The sequence below is a fragment of the Chlorocebus sabaeus genome, chromosome 1, assembly GCF_047675955.1.
Source record: "Chlorocebus sabaeus isolate Y175 chromosome 1, mChlSab1.0.hap1, whole genome shotgun sequence".
Classification (NCBI taxonomy): Eukaryota; Metazoa; Chordata; class Mammalia; order Primates; family Cercopithecidae; genus Chlorocebus; species Chlorocebus sabaeus.
In genome coordinates this window covers 8,950,515-8,964,139 of record NC_132904.1, presented here as the reverse complement: position 1 = coordinate 8,964,139, position 13,625 = coordinate 8,950,515, and the positions used below count along the sequence as shown (strand labels likewise).

Below are 13,625 nucleotides of genomic sequence, written 5' to 3'. Positions count from 1 at the left end.
ATTAGTTATGTGAACCAGATTTGTAAAGGCTTCAGGCCAAGATGCCAATTGCTTTCATCTCGTGTAGAGCGAAATTGGCAATGGCTTTGGAATTGTGGACTTTGGATCATCAGTAACCTCAATGGCACCTTAATGTTTCCTGAAAGTAAACCATATTTCCCTGGTCTCTTCCCCCCGCCCCAGACGGAATCTTGCTCTGTCGCCAGGCTGGAGTGCAGTGGTGTGATCTCAGCTCACTGCAACTTCCGCCTCCTGGGTTCAAGCGATTCTCCTGCTTCAGCCTCCCGAGTAGCTGGGACTACAAGCACGCACCACCATGCCTGGCTAATTTTTTTGTATTTTTAGTAGAGACGGGGTTTTGCCATGTTGGCCAGGATGCTCTCGATCTCCTGACCTCATGATCCGCCTGCCTGGGTCTCCCAAAGTGCTGGGATTACAAATGTGAGCCACAGTGCCTGGCCCTTTTTTTTTTTTTTTTTTTGAGATGGAGTCTTGCTCTGTCACCCAGGCTGGAGTGCAGTGGCTTGATCTCAGCCACTGCAGCCTCTGCCTCCCGCGTTCCAGTGATTCTCCTGCCACAGCCTCCCGGGTAGCTGGGATTACAAGTACACGCCACCACACCCGGCTACTTTTTGTTGTTGTTTTGTTTTTTTGAGATGGAGTTTCTCTCTTGTCACCCAGGCTGGAGTGCAGTGGCGCAGTCTTGGCTCACTGCAACCTCCACCTCCTGGGTTCAAGAAATTCTCCTGCCTCAGCCTCCTCAGTAACTGGGATTACAGGCACCAGCCACCACACCCGGCTAATTTTTTGTATTTTTAGTAGAGACAGAGTTTCGCCATGTTGGGCAGGCTAGTCTTGAACTCCTGACCTCAAGTGATCATCCCGCCTCGGCCTCCCAAAGTGCTGGGATTACAAGCGTAAGCCACCGCGCCTGGCCTACTTTTTGTATTTTTAGTAGAGACAGGGTTTCACGTTGTTGGCCAGGCTGGTCTTGAACTCCTGACCTCAGGTGATCCACCCACCCTGGCCTCCAAAAGTGTTGGGATTACAGGCGTGAGCCATTGTGCCAGGCCCCTGGTCTCTTCAGAGTCTTCCAGATGACTGTTTTCCACCTACTCCTGTAACATCCTTCTCTTCCACCTTCACTCTCAGCTGACAAACTTCTATTTTTTTTTTGCTGAAAAAAATTTTGCTTGCCATCTTTAAATGTTTCCTCCTTAAATCCATTTCAGTAAGTTCTTTTGTTGCCACCACTTCACTGAAGCTTCTCTACTCAAAGTTACCAGTAACCTTCACCTTGCTAAAACCAGTGATAAATTTTCAGTCCTCATCTTGAATTAGCAATTAGCACCAGCACTTGACACTATCATTTTTTCTTTTTTTAAAACACATTTTTCTCTTAGCTTCTTAGACACTACTAGTTTTTCTTTTTCTTTTTTTTTTCTGAGACAGGGTCTTGCTCTGTTACCCAGGCTGGAGTATAATGGGCAAATCACAGCTCACTGCAGCCTCAACCTCCTTGGCTCAAGCAATCCTTCCACCTCAGCCCCCGAGTAGCCGGAACTACAGGCACATGCCACCAAGCCCAGCTAAGTTTTGTATTTTTTATAAAAACAGGGTTTCACTGTGTTGCCCAGTCTGATCTCGAACTCCTGGGCAATATGCCCACCTCAACCTCACAAAGTGCTGGGATTACAGGCATGAGCCACTGCGCCTGGCTTACTGCTAGTTTTTCTTAAGCTTTGCTTGTGTCACCACTTCTCAGGCTTTGCGGATTCATCCTCAGAGGCCCTAAGGCACCCCAAGACTCAAGCCTGGGATCTTTTCTCCCTTCTAGATACGCTTGCTCCCTTGGTGATCTCACCTGGGATCTCATAGCTTTAGTATCCCATGTATTTACTGATGGTTCCCAAATTTATACCTCTGCCCACACCGCTTGCCTGAACTACAGGCTGGCTTGTTCAACAGCCTACTGTCTTCAGTTGAATGTCTAAATGGCACCTCAGACTCTGCATGTCTAAAACTAAGCTCCTGGTATCTCCTCTCTCTCCTCAGAGTAGTGCCTCCGGCTCTTTTCCCCATCTCAGTTAATAGGGACACCACTCTTCCTGTGGCGCAGGCTAAAAATATCAGCATCATCCTTGCCTTCTTTGTTTTTCTTATACCTTCAGTTAGCAGATCCCACTGGCTTCACTTCCAGTATGTAAAGTCCTATCCAGAGTCCAACCACTTCTCACCATCTCCACTGCCACCACCTTGATCCAAGCTACCATCATTTCTCACCTGGGCCTTTCCATGATTCTTTATTTGGTCCCACTGATTCTTCCTTTGTCCCCCTCTGTTTCCCCCCAATAGCGAGCTTTGTGAGGACAAGGATGCTTCTGTTTTCTCATTGCCCAAAACAGTGCCTGGCACTAATAGATTATGAGTAAACACTGATTGAGTAAACCAGGATTATTTTTGCTTTTCTAGGTGAAAGCTTCGACAAATGAACTAAGTTTTTACTTGTCCAATTTTCCTTTCTACAGTGGTAGAGCTTTGTGTTCAGTATGGACAGAATGAGGAGGGAATGGTAGGCGAGCTTATAGCCTTCTGCACCAGCACACATAAAGTTGGCCTTACCTCAGAGATCCTGAACTCTTTTGAGCATGAGGTAAGAACAGAATGAAAGCAAACTAATAATGTAATTCTCCATTTCTGCTCTACAGGGGAGGCATTGTGATCTATTGAGAGGAGTGTGGGCTTTCAAGTCAGGCCCGGATTCCAGTCCCAGTGTGAACTTGGACAAACTACTTTATGTTCCTGAGCCTCAGTTTCCTCTTCTGTCATTGGGGCTAATAATCTGTATTTTTTATGATTGTTATAAGAATTAAATGGGGCCAGGCGCTGTGGCTCACGCTTGTAATCCCAGGACTTTGGGAGGCCGAGGCAGGCAGATCACAAGGTCAGGAGTTCAAGACCAGCCTGGCCAACATGGTGAAACCCTGTCTCTACTGAAAATACAAAAATTAGTTGGGCATGGTGGTGGGCGCCTGTAATCCCAGCTACTTGGAAGGCTGAGGAAGGAGAATCGCTTGAACCTAGAGGAGGCAGAGGTTGCAGTGAGCTGAGATCGCACCACCGCACTCCAGCCTGGGACGGAGCGAGACTCCATCTCAAAGAAAAAAAAAAAAAAAGAAAGAGATGAGAATGGACATACAGCACTTAAAACTATCACCCAGCAGGTGATAAGTCTTCACCAAATAGTTGGTATTGTTAGGATTGTTATGTGTTATAGACAGTAATGGGATGTCTTTGTTTTTAGTCTGTATGTATCTTAATTCTTTGAGGAATGTTAGATCTTTGATTATATTTTGAATACATTTTATTATCTCAAGGCTTTGGAAAACACCTCTGCTATTACTTGACTATGAAGTACAGTATTCACTATCTTTTCTTTTTCAGTTTCTAAGCAAAAGATTATCAAAAGCCCGGCACAGTGCCTGCAAGGACAGTGGCCATGCGGGAGCTAGAGACATTGTTTCCATTCAAGAGCTGTATCCTTTTCTGCTGAAGGTCTTTTTCACCCAGCTGCATGTTGCATTTTATAATTTGTCTGTAGTTGCATGTGTAATTTAAACACAATAATAAGGCCGGGCATGGTGGCTCAGACCTGTAATCCCAGCACTTTGGGAGGCCGAGGCAAGCATATCACTTGAGCCTAGCTAGGAATTTGTGACCAACCTGGGCAACAAGGTGAAACCCTGTCTCTACCAAAAGTACAAAATTTTTTATGTGTGTGTGAGTTGGTTTCACTCTTTTTGCCCAGGCTGAAGTGCAATGGTGCAATCTTGGCTCACTGCAACCTCCGCCTCCCGATCTCAAGTGATTCTCCTGCCTCAGCCTCCTGAGTAGCTGGGATTATAGGCACGGGCCACCACACCTGGATAATTTTGTAATTTTTTTTAGTAGAGACAGGGTTTCACCATGTTGGCCAGCTGGTCTCGAACTCCTGACCTCAGGTGATCCGCCCACCTAGGCCTCCCAAAGTCCTGGGATTACAGGCGTGAGTCACTGCCTGGCCAAAGTACAAATTTAAAAAAATAATAATAATCTGGCCATGGTGATGCATGCCTGTAGACCCAGCTAGTTGGTAGGCTGAGGTGGGAGAATCTCTTGAACCTGGGAGGCGGAAGTTGCAGTAAGCTGAGATTGGGCCACTGTACTCCAGCCTGGATGACAGAGGAAACCCCATCTCAATAATAATAATAATTTTAAAAATTACCTAATATTTAGATTTCTTCTAGCAATTAGCCCTTGCCTTATATGAAAGTTTATTATTATTATTATTATTTTTTTTTTTGAGATGGAGTCTCACTCTGTCACCCATGCTGGAGTGCAGTGGCGTGATCTCGGCTCACTGCAAGCTCCGTCTCCCAGGTTCATGCCATTCTCCTGCCTCAGCCTCTGGAGTAGCTGCGACTACAGGCACCAACCACCACGCCCAGCTAATTTTCTGTATTTTTTTTTTAGTAGAGACGGGGTTTCACCATGTTAACCAGGATGGTCTCTGTCTCCTGACCTCGTGATCTGCCCACCTCAGCCTACCTAAGTGCTGGGATTACAGGCATTAGCCACCGTGCCTGGCGATTATTGTTTTTCTTAACCAGTGTTCTTAGAATTGAAGTGGAAGAAGAAGAGGAAATCCTCTTGAACTCTTACACCACACCCTCAAAGGTAAGTAAACAGTGTTTGGACATCGCATTTTACAAGTAACATTTTAAAATAGGTTATCGCAACATTTGAAGATCGGAGGGAAAAAAATCAACCACTCTCATGCATTTCCTACTATATTTCCACTTATACATCTTCCTTTCTGATCGTATGTCTAAATGTTTTACATAATGGCAGTCCTTATAAACATATAGTTATCCTGCTTTTCTTAGCACAACATAAAACATTTCTATAAATATAATTTCTCCATAATTGCCCTTTTTAAATAGTTGCATAGTTTTATACTATAATTGAATAATTCAGTTTTGTGTTGGATCCCAGTGTGAAAGGTCAAGTAGAGTAGTGGAAAAGCATTGCCTTCAAAGTCTGAGTCAGAAGACCTGGGTGACCTGGAGTGAGTTGTTTTATCTCTCTGAGCCAGTTTCCTTATCCATAATATCAGGATATTCATTCAGTTATCCAGCAACAACTATATACTGCACTAGGACACTGGGTAAACAGTGGTGAACGAAACAGACATGGATGGGCTCTGCCCTCAAGAAGCTGACAGCCAGTGCACAACATCCCCCATCTTGGAGGGCCTGAAGAGGAAATAAATAGGTAAAGTATCAGGCCCTATGCAATGTATTCAGTAATAGTAATTATTCTTTATACTAACTAAATAAGTTCATAGAAATTCATAAACATGGAGTGAGCCTTAATTATTCAAAGTAAATTACATCATAAGAAAGATGTAATGTACATTGCCCTACGCAATGTATTCAGTAATAGTAATTATTCCTTTTTTTTTTTTTTGCAACAGTTTTCCTCTTGTCGCCCAGCTGGAGTGCAATGGCACGATCTCGGGTCACTGCAATCTCTGCCTCCCAGGTTCAAGCAATTCTCCTGCGTCAGCCTCCCGAGGAGCTGGGATTACAGGCGCGCGCCACTACGGCCAGCTAATTTTTGTATTTTTAGTAGAGATGGGGTTTCACCATGTCAGCCAGGCTGGTCTCGAACTCCTCACCTCAGGTGATCCATCTGCCTCGGCCTCCCAAAGTGTTGGGATTACAGGCGTGAGCCACCGTGCCCAGCCCAGTAATTATTCTTTATACTAACTAAATAAATTTGTAGAAATTCACAAACATGGAGGGAACTTTAATTATTCAAAGTAAATTACATCATAAGAAAGAAGGTAAGGGCTGGGTGCAGTGGCTCATGCCTGTAATCCCAGCACTCTGGGAGACCAAGGCAGGGGGATCAGTGACCAGAGATCATGCCACTTCTCTACAGCCTGGGTGACAAAGTGAGACCCTGTCTCAAGAAGAAAGAAGGGGCCGGGCACGGTGGCTCAAGCCTGTAATCCCAGCACTTTGGGAGGCCGAGACGGGCGGATCATGAGGTCAGGAGATCGAGACCATCCTGGCTAACACGGTGAAACCCCGTCTCTACTAAAAAATACAAAAACTAGCCGGGCGAGGTGGTGGGCGCCTGTAGTCCCAGCTACTCGGGAGGCTGAGGCAGGAGAATAGCGTGAACCTGGGAGGCGGAGCTTGCAGTGAGCTGAGATCTGGCCACTGCACTCCAGCCCGGGTGACAGAGCGAGACTCCGTCTCAAAAAAAAAAAAAAAAAGAAGAAAGAAGGTAAATAGATTTGCCTGTGGAGAGTAAGAGGGTCAAAAATGTGCCCCATGAAGTTGCTAGCACAAAACCAGGTGCATATAATATTAAAAGAAATAATGAGGTGTTTGTTAGAGTTTCTTAAGATTGGAGAGACTGTAACTCATTTGATTTTCCCCCTAAAGTGGTTTTCCGAGTCCATATCCCAGTGAAGGACACCTCTGTTCTTCCATTGGCTCAGGCCAAGAACCTTAGAGACCTCCTTAAATCCTTTTTCTCTCACACCCCAAGTCCAACTTAGCTACCAGTCCTGTCATCCATCTCCAGGATCTGGCCACCTCTCACCATTTCCACTGCCACTACCAGGTCCACAGCATCATTGTCTCCCGAATGATTGGGACAGCCTCCTAACTAGTCCGTTGGCTTCTTTCTGCCGTGTCTGCCTCTAACCAGCTCTCCACCCAGCAGCCAGGGTGCTCCTTTCCAATGAAAGGTCAGGTTTTCCTGCTCACATCTCTCCCACTGACTTTTCATCTTTCCTCCTAATACCCAAAGTTTGAACCAGCATGTGTGAGGTTCTGTAGGAGCTGGCCCCTCCTCCTTCTGTCCTCTTTCCCTGCTGCCCCTTGCTCTCTGCTTCTGCCATGCCAAATATGGGTCCATTTCCTGTGTCTCTTCGTCAGAGGGAACAAGCCTGCCTAAAAGAACAAAACCCTTCCTCTGTTTTATTTTCTTGCTTTATTTTTCTCATTATTCTCTTGCTTTATTACCACCAAACATGTTACATACTTACTTTTTTGTTTTGGTTGGCCTTCCCTCCATTAGATGGAAGCTCCTTGAGAGTAGAGACTTTGTTTTTACTTGCTGCTATTTTCCCAGCACCCTGACACGTTAATTGTTGTTAAAAGACCTCTGAATAAGGGAGTGTGGTTGACTCTCCAAATAGGATCTCAATTGCAATACCAATGGGACCACCACAGTTTTATCTGGTTGTCAGCTTCACAGATCCAGAATTTTATCTAATTTGTCTGTGTATCCAGAATTGATCATATTCTTGGAGTCTGACTCATGGTAACCCAGCTGTCAGTAGACTGATGAGTAAGCCAGGTACAAATTTGCTTATTTTACTGTTCAAGTAGATACCCTTCCAATAACTGAAATCCCATATTTAGGCTATCCCATTCCTGCTATGGAGATACTTAAGAGACTAAATTGTGAATCAAAGTTTGTGACTGTGAGGCTGGGTGCAGTGGCTCACGCCTGTAATCCCAGCACTCTGGGAGAGTGAAGCAGGTGGATCACTTGAGGTCAGGAGTTTGAGACCAGTGAAACCCCATCTCTACTCAAAATAAAAAATTAGCTGGGCATGGTGGTGGGTGCCTATAATCCCAGCTACTCAGGAGGCTGAGGCAGGAGAATCGCTTGAACTTGGGAGGCAGAGGTTGCAGTGAGCCCAGATCACACCACTGCACTCCAGGCTGGGCGACAGAGAGAGACTCCATCTCAAGAAAAAAAAAAAAAAAAGAAAGAAAAAAAGTTTGTGACTCTGAATTCCAAGCTAAATGAGTTGGATTGAAATGTTAAGCAAACATTATGTGTCTGGACTAGAGATACATAAAATGCTTAGAACAGTACCCATCACGTGGAAATTGTTCAGTCACTGTTAGGCCATGCATCAATGGCAGCATGATAAAATAGTCAAAGTGTGGCCAGGCGTGGTGGCTCACACCTGTAATCCCAGCACTTTGGGAGGCCAAGGTGGACAGATCACCTGAGGTCAGGAGTTCGAGACCAGCCTGGCCACCGTGGTGAAACCCCATCTCTACAAAAGTACAAAAATTAGCTGGGCATGATGGCAGGTGCCTGTAATCCCAGCTACTCGAGAGGCTGAGATGGAAGAATCACTTGAACCCGGGAGGTGGAGGTTGCAGTGAGCTGAGATTGTGCCATTGCACTCCAGCCTGGGTGAGACAGTGAGACTCCATCTCAAAAAAAAAAAAAAAAAGGCAAAGTGTGAAGGTTGGCCTTTCCATACAAACAGTGCCAGGCTGAGGTTGCCTGACCCTCAGGTCTTAGGAACAGGTGTCCTTCTGCTATAAAGGTAAATATGATATGTCAGTGATTTTAGCTTATCACTATTAAATATTCCTGTGCAATTGACAGCTGTTCTTTTGCTTCCGTGTTCACCATAAATCTGCTGATGATTTGGCTGCCATGTCCCTGTCTAACAGGGAGAGAATGTGTTAGCCTGGTGACTTGACGTTACCATACCCTGGGCAGTTATATTTCTAGTAAATTAATAAACCGGTTATAATTTTATTTTCTCTGTGGGTGTGAAAATGTGCTTACCCTAGGATATGAAAATATGGTACCATTGCTGACTACATTTATCATTAAAAATGATGAAACCGCCCACCGCGGTGGCTCATGCCAGTAATCCCAACACTTTGGGAGGCCAAGAAGAGGGGATCACCTGAGGTTAGGAGTTCAAGACCAGCCTGGCCAACATGGTGAAACCCTGTCTCTACTAAAAATACAAAAATATTAGCTGGGCGTTGCAGCGGGCGCCTATAATCCTGGCTATCCAGGAGGCTGAGGCAGGAGAATTGCTTGAACCCGGGAGGCGGAAGTTGCAGTGAGCCGAGATCGCGCCACTGCACTCCAGCCTGGGCAATCAGAGCAAAACTCCATTTAAAAAAAAAAAAAGAGAGAAAGAAAGGAAGGATGAAACTAGCCAGGCATGGTGGCTTATGCCTGTAATCCTAGCACTTTGGGAGGCCGAGGTGGGTGGATCACCTGAGGTCAGGAGTTTGAGACCAGCCTGGCCAAAATGGCAAAACCCCATCTCTGCTAAAAATACAAAAATTATCCCAGCATGGTGGCACATGCCTGTAATCCCAGCTACTCGGGAGGCTGAGGCAGGAGAATTGCCTGAACCCAGGAGACGGAGGTTGCAGTGAGCTGAGATCATGCCTCTGCACTCCACCCTGGGCGACCCTCCGTCTCAAAAAAAAAAGAAAAAATGATGAAACCAGCATTAAGTGTTAATAATGAATCTTATGAGCTTGGTTAAAGGGGGTGCATCTTTGAGAACTGGGACTGGAGTTGGTGAACACTATTGGATTTCAGCCCTAAGGCTGAGGACCGGAACACCAGACTGTGCCTTGTTTACCAAAGTGCTGTCACCTTGCCACGTGCTACGAGACAGACTGTCATTCTCTCGAAATATCCCTGCCCCACAACATTGGCCCTAGAGTGTTGTAGCCCACTGTATATTAGGAGAATCTTTTGGAGGGATAGTTTGAGAAAATATATTCAAATTATAGAATCTCTTTTTTAATTATAAAAAAAAATAAAGACACGGTGTCACTGTGTTGTTCAGGCTCAGGTTGGTCTTGAACTCCTGAGCTCAAGTGATCCATCTGCCTCGGCCTCCCAAAATGCTAGGATTACAGGCATAAGCCACCATCCCTGGCCAAATTCATAAAATCTTTTTCTATCCTTTGACCCAGTAATTCTCCCTAGAGGAGAAAAAAAAATCTGTTCTGAAGAAATAATTCAAATTATGGGAAAAGCTATATGCATGACGATATGCACCTTAGCATTATTTTATTTTGAAATTTAAAATCTTAACTTGCCAAATCACTTTTCACATAAGAATCAGCATTATTTGTAATCACTGAAAAATCACAAGCAACCCATAATCCAGCAATTGAGAATTATGTAAATCATTGTAGATCAATTTAAGCAAATAACACAGCTACTAAAAAGGATAAAGACCTGTAATCCCAGCACTTTGGGAGGCCGAGGCAGGTGGATCATCTGAGATCAGGAGTTCAAGAGCAGCCTGACCAACATGGCAAAACTCCCATCTCTACTAGAAATACAAAATTAGCTGGGCATGGTGGCACATGCCTGTAGTCCCAGCTACTCGAGAGGCTGAGGCCGGAGAATGACTTGAACCTGGGAGGTGGAGTTGCGGTGAGCCGAGGTTGCAGTGAGCTGAGATCGTGCATTGCACTCCAGCCTGGGCAACAAGAGCAAAGTGAAACTCCGTCTCAGAAAAAAAAAAAAAAGGAAAAAGATTGGGCCAAGTGCAGTAGCTCATATGTATAATTCCAACATTTTGGGAGGCCGAGGCAGGTGGATCACTTGAGGTCAGGAGTTCGAGACCAGCCTGGCCAACATGACAAAACCCCATCTCTACTAAAGATACAAAAATTAGCTGGGTGTGATGGCGGGCACCTGTAATCCCAGCTACTTGAGAGGCTGAGGCAGCAGAATCGCTTGAGCCCAGGAGGCAGAGGTTGTAGTGAGCCGAGATCTTGCCACTGCCTAAGCCTGGGTGACAGAGTGACTCCATCTCAAAAAAATATATAACAAAAAAACAGTGTGGGAAAATATTTATTATTAATATAGAGTGAAAAAATCAGCACATAAAATACTTAGGTTTATATTTAAACTAAGATTATGACTATAATTTGTATATTTGTAATCTTAATATGCAAATTATCAGCCACCATGCCTGGCTTTTTTTTTTCTCCTCAGATGTGAGGTCTCGCTGTTGCCCAGGTTGGTGTTGAACTCCTGGGCTCAGGTGATCCTCCCACCTTGACCTCCCAGAGTGCTGGGATTACAGGCATGAGCCACCACCCCTGGCCTAGAAAAATATTAAAATACTATTAAGGAATATTCAAAACTGGTTATTATATCAGGATGGTAGAATAATGGATTTTTTTTTAAAATCTGTTTTCCATTGCATCTACCTAATGATGGTTTTGAATCTGTTCTCTGGCATTCTGTCCTTTAGTTGCTACCAGTTGATCACTCGGCAGTATAACTTCTTAAACTTGCAGCCAGGAGGAGCCCTAGGGCAAGGAAAGCTGCAGACTAGCTGGCTTCCTGGCTGCTATCCAGGCAAGGATTTTGTTTTCTCTATTACAGTTGATTATCCTAGACTTTAGGGAGGAATGGGTCTCTGAACTGTAGGTTTCAGCCTCCATTCTGGGCTTATCTTTGGATTCTTGTTGATGAGTCAAAGGAAAAAAAAAAAAAAAGGGAGTGACCATCAATGAGATGTTTGCTGACTCTTCTAGTATGAGCTCAACCTTGTTATCTGTTATCTGCCGGGAGTCATTTCCTTTGAAAATGTGTGGTATACTTTACCAGAGTAAGTAGTAATGTCCCATTCCTTCTCAGGAAAATGTGTACACGTAGGTCAAAACTATGCATTGTAAAACTCAGATCTGTTTGAAAACAGAGAGGTGGGGACAGAAAGTAAACATACGAAGGATTTGACAGGACAGATTACCAGCCTGGTGGTCCTTTCTGGAAAATGTTTGCTTTGTCGTAATTGCCTTCAAAATAGGGAATGTTGGTTACGGTTGTTGAAGATTTCTTTTTGAGATTATGCTTGGATGATGGGGCCTTAAGAAGAGAACCCACCCAGTCCTGTTTTGTGCCTTCATTTGGACATGCTCTTTCTTTTCTTCCAAGGAACTATACACTTAATTAGTATTGGGTCTAGTAGGACTGAGATTTTGTTTTCCTTTTTTTTTCCCTAGGGTTCTCAGAAGCGAACTATCTCCACCCCAGAAACCCCCCTAACAAAAAGAAGTGTATCAACTCGTAGCCCCCATCAGCTCCTCTCACCATCAAGTTTCTCTCCAAGGTATGGATCATAATTCATTCAAGTGCCATAAAGCTGGCTTCCCCTCCCCTTTCTCTGGCTATCTGAGGAAGGCTAACAGCAGAGTTATTTATTAACTGTAGGTGGGCATGTACATCTGCAGTGAATTGGCTTGAAAGCCTATTGCTCTTTGCCTTCCTTGCTTTCCCTTTCTTTGTGGAAAATTACTGATTCTTACGGTAATTAAGGAAACACTTTCCACCCACTTTTCTAGGGCTCATTTCCTAGATCAGGAACTGATACCTTCTGTTGAAAACAACCTGTCTATTCAGAAGTCTAAGAGTCTTAACAGGTCTTGTCAGTAGAGGCAAGTAGGTTTCCACCTGCTTCTGTTTGTGTTTTGTTGGGTTTCTTTTTCTTTCTTTTCATCTAAAGTTTTTTTGTTTTGTTTTGTTTTTAAAGAAAAGCACATATCTTTGTTCATAATGTTTCGTAACCTGTTTATTGTTTCAAACTCAGGTTACAACTAGTTTCTGAGAGTTTTCTTGTCACTGTGAATCTGCACTGACTTAATTGGTATTTTGTCCCTCTGCCACCACTGCACATAAATCCACAAAGATCATATGTAATTTTTTAAAATCTGTAAATGACACGTCTCATATTAGAGAATTCCATAGGCAAGTGCTCTGCTGAGTAGATGGGTTTTTAGAAGCTTCCACATCAAGATGAGGCTCAGGAGCAGTAGTATTAACCCTTTAGGGAAACACCAACTGCCAGGAGTCATTACGTCTACTTTGGATCACTTCTAGATGAACCAGAGCTTAAGATTTTTCAACTCTGTCACTTTTTTTTTTTTTTTGAGACAATCTCACTTTGTCACCCAGGCTGGAGTGCAGTAGCACCATCTTGGCTCGCTGCAGCCTCTGCCTCCCCAGTTCAAGCGATTCTCCTGCCTCAGCTTCCTGAGTAGCTGGGTCTACAGGCGCCCGCCACCACGCCTGGCTAATTTTTGTATTTTTAGTAGAGACAGGGTTTCTTTCACCTGTTGGCCAGGCTGATCTTGCACTCCTAACCTCAGGTGATCCACCCGCCTCAGCCTCCCAAAGTGCTAGGATGTCAAGCATGAGCCACCGCGCCCAGCCTTTTCAGCTCTGTCACTTTAGAAAGCTGGTGATAGAAGCTCTGCAGTCATTCAAGGTGAGTGGTTATTGGATTTTTTTTTCTTTTTTCTTTTGTTTTTTTTTTAAGATAGGCTTTTACTCTGTTACCCAGGCTAGAGTGCAGTGGCACAATCATAGCTCACTGGCCTTCCAGGCTCAGGTGATCCTTCTACCTCAGCCGCCTGCGTAGCTGGGACTACAGGTGTATGCTACAAAGCCCAGCTAATTTTTGTAGAGATGGGGTTTTACCATGTTGCTCAAGCTGGTGTCGAACTCCTGGCCTCAAGCAGTCTGCCTGCCTTAGCCTCCCAAAGTACTGAGATTACAGGCATGAGCCAGCGTGCCTGGCGGTATTTGGATTTTGAAGGACAGTTTTACTTTAGGGTGGTCTACTGCTGCTCTGGGGAGTTCTCAGACTTTTTGGAAGAAAGCTTTCTAGGCTTAACAAGAGCATCTTTGCAACCTGGTATGTAGGGATGGCTCTTATGGACATGCCAGCACCATTGCAGGAGTTATATTCTCCA

The 13,625-nt window shown here is 44.6% G+C and overlaps 1 protein-coding gene across 1 annotated transcript in view; it reads left to right on the top strand.

Moving 5' to 3' along the window:
• Positions 1–13,625, top strand: part of POLA2 (DNA polymerase alpha 2, accessory subunit) — a 35,583-nt gene that overhangs the window by 2,062 nt on the left and 19,896 nt on the right. Inside the window, exons 2-5 of the mRNA XM_007988098.3 lie at positions 2,529–2,653; positions 3,445–3,536; positions 4,659–4,716; positions 11,877–11,983. Coding sequence (XP_007986289.2) covers positions 2,529–2,653; positions 3,445–3,536; positions 4,659–4,716; positions 11,877–11,983 — 382 coding nt within the window. The remainder of the gene's footprint in view (positions 1–2,528; positions 2,654–3,444; positions 3,537–4,658; positions 4,717–11,876; positions 11,984–13,625) is intronic.